The following is a 2,500-nucleotide window of genomic DNA, read 5'->3' as shown; positions in this document are numbered from 1 at the left end:
CACTGTCTCTCCAACAGTGAGGAGGCCAAAGAATCATCACCGAGAAAAAGATAAAGAAGAAGCACAACAGGGAGGATCTCGGGGATCCCCCCGAGACTCCAGTAATCCCCGGGAGCCTCGGGCTCTTGTTGAATATTCTGACGTAAGTTCAGAAGAATTCTCAGAGCCAGAGGCTGGTGAGATCACAGATAGTCCTAGTCAGAGCCCTGTTATAAGCCCTCGGTACGGTCGCCAGCGTCCTCGATCACCAGCACGTTCGGCAAGACCTAGTCCCCGTCACAGCCCTGCCCCAGCTACCTACGGTACCAGCCTAAGCCGAAGTCCATCCTACGCTCCCAGATCAACACCTCCAAGACCCCCTCGTGAGCCACTACATAGTGACGGAGAAGTTGGAGCCTCTCCTACATCTTCACATCACACGCCCCTAAGCTCCAGACCCCTGGTACCATATCCAGTGGTCATGTCCCCTGACCGTCGTACTTTAGATACTCGTGGGGAGTACTATCGTTCCAGGGATCCGTATCATCATGCACGCACACCATCTGAGTCAGAAAGAGATCATTCTCGTATTCGTAAGAAGGAACACAAAAAAGAAAAGAAGAGAAAACATGAAAAGAAACGTAAAAGATCTGAGAGATCTCATAGTCCAGTTTTGCACAAGAAAAAGAAAAAGAAAAGTAAACACAAATCTCGTAGTGGAAGTCCAGAATTTGAAGAAGAAGGTGTAGGTGATGGTAGTGTTAGTTCCGAAGATGACATGTCAGAACCAATTGTAGTTAAATGTGTTCCTAGAGTTGCTCCTAGTCATGACCCTAGATCAGCAGGTGCACCATCTAGGCCAAGGAATCGTGGTGAGGAACCCAGTCCAGTTAGTTCTCATGATGATGAAGTTATACACTCTCCACCACAACCTGTTCCTGAAACAAATCATACTCGTAGCAATGAGCTTCGGAGAACACCACCACATATTGCTCATCATAGATCCAGAGAGCGCACTCCTACTCATAGGTCACCACACAGATCACCACATACGCCCAGCCCGCCTCGCCACCGTAGTGCTCGTCATGCTACCCCACCTCCACCGCCTCAGCCTCCATCTGCAAGCAAGGGTTATGACCGCTCTGGCCGAAGTCATCATGTAAGTCCCCGCAGACCATCAACACCCCCTCTTCCAAGTCAGAGGCGAGGCAATATGACTCCACCACCCAGAAACTCTCCAAGAAGGGCAGCTCCCCATCGAGGCCATACCCCACCTCCACCTTACGGCAGGAAGCGCTCCAGGTCTTGCAGTCCAGTTCAATATGTAGAGACTCCACCTCACACCAGCAGCAGGTATTATGGAGTTGCATCAAGCTCTCGCAAAGAGGAGAAGAAGAAAAAGAAAAAGGACAAAGACAGGGAGTATCATTCTCATGGAAGGAGAAGCAGAAGCAGGAGTCGCAGCCCAAGTAGAAGTCGCAGCAGAAGCCGTGGCCAATCACCAAGGTAAATGTGGTTTATCTTAAGCTTTAACTGGGTGTGTTTGTGTGTGTGTTTTGGGCCTGTCTGATTATTGGTCTGGGTGTTGTGTGTGTTTGGGTTTGTTAGTGTGTGTTCTTTATAATTTGTTTTTAAAATTCTGTTGGTAGTTTCCTTCCCTTTTTATTCTGTTTTTTTTTTGCTTACTTTTGTGTTCGTTTTCTTTGCTTGCTTTAAACCTTCTTAACCAACTTACATTATTCTAATTGCTCTTTGCTAATACTGTTTTGTCAAAATTATTTCTTTCTACTTTGGTAGATGTATGTGAAGTGCATGCTAATGTTTAGTGTATAAGCATATGCACTAAAACTTACCTTCTACTAATGTGGTTTTGGGTACTATACTGTGCTAGATTAACAACTTCTTCACCAGGTGCACAAGTGGCTCTGTATTTGTGCATTCTTGAAAGATGTAACATTTCTTCCTTTATTTTAAAATTGATCAGTTCAAAGTAAGATATTGCATTAATAGGCAAAAAAAGATTATTTGTGTACACCTCTTTGAATAGATAGAAAATAACTATGCTTGTAATATGTAAATTTTAATATACAACTATATTATTAATCCATAGAAAAAATATGATGTACGTTTTCACAAGGTGACATTGTAGTTTTTCTTAGTAAGCAACATAGCAATTGTGTTGTTTAATGGTAACATCTGAATAGTTCTTTGTCATTTTTAAAATTCTGTTAGTCTTTTTTATCAGTATTTGTTTCTTTTCTGCTGATGCTAATATGTATATTTATATGCTTTATTAACTTTATTATTTTTACTGCTACTACTAATACTACTACTACTATTATTACTACTACTACTACTACTATTACTAATACTACTACTACTACTACTACTACTACTATTACTACTACTACTATTACTACTACTACTATTACTACTACTACTATTACTACTACTACTATTACTACTACTACTATTACTACTACTACTATTACTACTACTACTACTATTACTATTACTATTA

The 2,500-nt window shown here is 41.6% G+C and overlaps 1 protein-coding gene across 2 annotated transcripts in view; it reads left to right on the top strand.

The window, feature by feature from the left end:
- LOC125029284 (cyclin-dependent kinase 12-like) overlaps positions 1 to 2,500 on the top strand; it is a 22,129-nt gene that overhangs the window by 8,733 nt on the left and 10,896 nt on the right. For both annotated transcript variants that reach the window (XM_047619175.1, XM_047619176.1), the window contains exon 2: positions 1 to 1,485. This exon is cut by the window's left edge and continues 222 nt beyond it. In XM_047619175.1, coding sequence (XP_047475131.1) covers positions 1 to 1,485 — 1,485 coding nt within the window. The remainder of the gene's footprint in view (positions 1,486 to 2,500) is intronic.

This window comes from Penaeus chinensis, chromosome 9 (genome assembly GCF_019202785.1).
Source record: "Penaeus chinensis breed Huanghai No. 1 chromosome 9, ASM1920278v2, whole genome shotgun sequence".
Lineage (NCBI taxonomy): Eukaryota > Metazoa > Arthropoda > Malacostraca > Decapoda > Penaeidae > Penaeus > Penaeus chinensis.
Note: the sequence above shows the minus strand (reverse complement) of the source record. Positions and strands in the feature narration are given on the sequence as shown.